We start from the raw sequence: 1,952 nt of genomic DNA on the forward strand, positions 1-1,952 counted from the left end.
TGCAGCCAGGCAATGAGCGACTCACTCGTGCAGGATGACAGTTTGGAATCAGTTGAAGCCATGCTCTCCATCTCATGATATGATCCCCATCCATACCCCCATCTATACCCAACGCCCATCCCATCTATATCCTCCTCCCAATAATCCCCATTTAATCTTGCTATCATATCTAAGTATTTAGCTTGATATATGATTCGAATCCAATAATAGTTTTTTGATCACCAAAATGATAAAATCGATGATTGTTGCCCTGCTGCTCCTGGCTGCGGTGCAATCGCTGTACACCTCCTCCTTCTGGGAGAAGAAGGGAATCAACGTGCGAGACCAACTACTCGACGACGAAAACACACAGGCCGTCTATCTACAGACCTCTTGCACTGATGTTGATCTTAGTGTTCCACCGTACAGCCACAACGGCGTGGTGATGAGCGGCTACCTGAACGTCAACAAGGCCGGTTCAGGTCTCGGCTTTATTTTCTACGGTAAGGAGGGAGCCAGCAAGGCCACGCTCAAGAACTTCCCCACCATCATCTGGCTCAACGGCGGCCCCGGCTCCTCCAGCCAGCTCGGCAACTTCATGGAACTCGGACCCCACTTCGTCAGGCCCGCCGCCATGGCCCCCTACGAGATCGTCAAGAACAACTACACCTGGGTCAAGGAGTACAACGTCATCTTCGTTGATCAGCCAGTGGGTACCGGCCTCTCCTATGCCGACCCGCAGCACCCAAGCCCCTACTGCAAGAACATGACCGACGTTGCCAACGATTTCTACTACGCCCTCAAGGAACTTTACCAGAACCCCAACGGATGCTTTAACAAGTCGGAATCACCGGAGCGCATCCCCTCTTCGTGTTCGGAGAGAGCTATGCCGGAAAGTATGCTCCCGCCATCGGACAAAAGATCAAGTATGAGGAAACAGAAAATAAAGGATTTTTGACCGGACTTAAGGGAGTTGCTATTGGTGATGGGTTCACTCATCCTTATCACATCCTGACCCAAGTGGGTGAATACGCCTTCAACCTGGGCCTAATCGACTACCAATAGCGTTCAACAATCTAGCACGTGATCCTCAACGCAACCTACCAGGAGCGCTTCCGACAGTGGGTGGACCTCCACGACACCTTCGACCTCGCCCTCGACCTCATCGTCAACATGAGCGGAGGAGTCAACGTCTACGACATCACCAAGTACAGGGAATACCCCGTCGAACTCATCGCCTCCTTCCTCGAAAGCCCAGACAACAAGAAGAGGTTCGCCCTCAACGATGGAGTCACCTTCGGAAAACAGAGCGGCAACGTCTATGAAGCCCTCTACGCAGATTTCATGTACCAGTATGTACACCTGGTCGAAATGCTCCTCGAAGCCAAGGTCAACGTCCTCATCTATAACGGCCAGAACGATCTGATCGTCGAAACCCCAGGAACCTTCAAGTGGGTGGAGATGCTGCACTACGCCAAGGCCGACGAGTTCAGGTAACCATTCATCTATTCAGAGACACTCTGCTTCAGCCTTGGAAGGTGAAGGACAAGGTGGCGGGTTTCTACAAGATCGTCGGCAATCTGGAGTTGAGGACTGTGAACGACGCTGGACATTTGGTGCCGATGGACCAGGGCGAGAACTCCCTGGAGATGGTGAAGAGCTTCGTGAAGAGGTCACTGTGATTAGCATGATTTGGATGGCACTCGGATGTCATATCTATGGATTGGATGGATGGTATGATAAATGGTGGGATGGGGTGATGGATAGATAGTTGTATCAGATGGTAGTGCAATATGATGAGATGCTTGAGTATAATTTGGTTTTCATACAAATGACTGCAACCCTCACCCAAGTGATATTCAAAATATTATAATTGTCAGTCTATATAAACATAATATTCCCAATATGAAAAGCGAAGGAAACATCAAAGTCTTCTGCAGGTTCCGCCCCTTCAACTCCGCATAAATGGCCAA

The 1,952-nt window shown here is 50.1% G+C and overlaps 1 protein-coding gene across 1 annotated transcript; it reads left to right on the top strand.

The window, feature by feature from the left end:
- Positions 1-238: 238 nt before the first annotated feature.
- On the top strand, positions 239-1,661 carry LOC116245060 (serine carboxypeptidase-like 48). The gene is made up of 4 exons (XM_031616791.1): positions 239-875; positions 920-999; positions 1,087-1,434; positions 1,509-1,661. Exons 1-4 carry the CDS (start codon positions 239-241, stop codon positions 1,659-1,661), a joined length of 1,218 nt encoding a protein of 405 aa, XP_031472651.1.
- Positions 1,662-1,952: the final 291 nt, after the last annotated feature.

This window comes from Nymphaea colorata, unplaced genomic scaffold (assembly GCF_008831285.2).
Source record: "Nymphaea colorata isolate Beijing-Zhang1983 unplaced genomic scaffold, ASM883128v2 scaffold0486, whole genome shotgun sequence".
Lineage (NCBI taxonomy): Eukaryota > Viridiplantae > Streptophyta > Magnoliopsida > Nymphaeales > Nymphaeaceae > Nymphaea > Nymphaea colorata.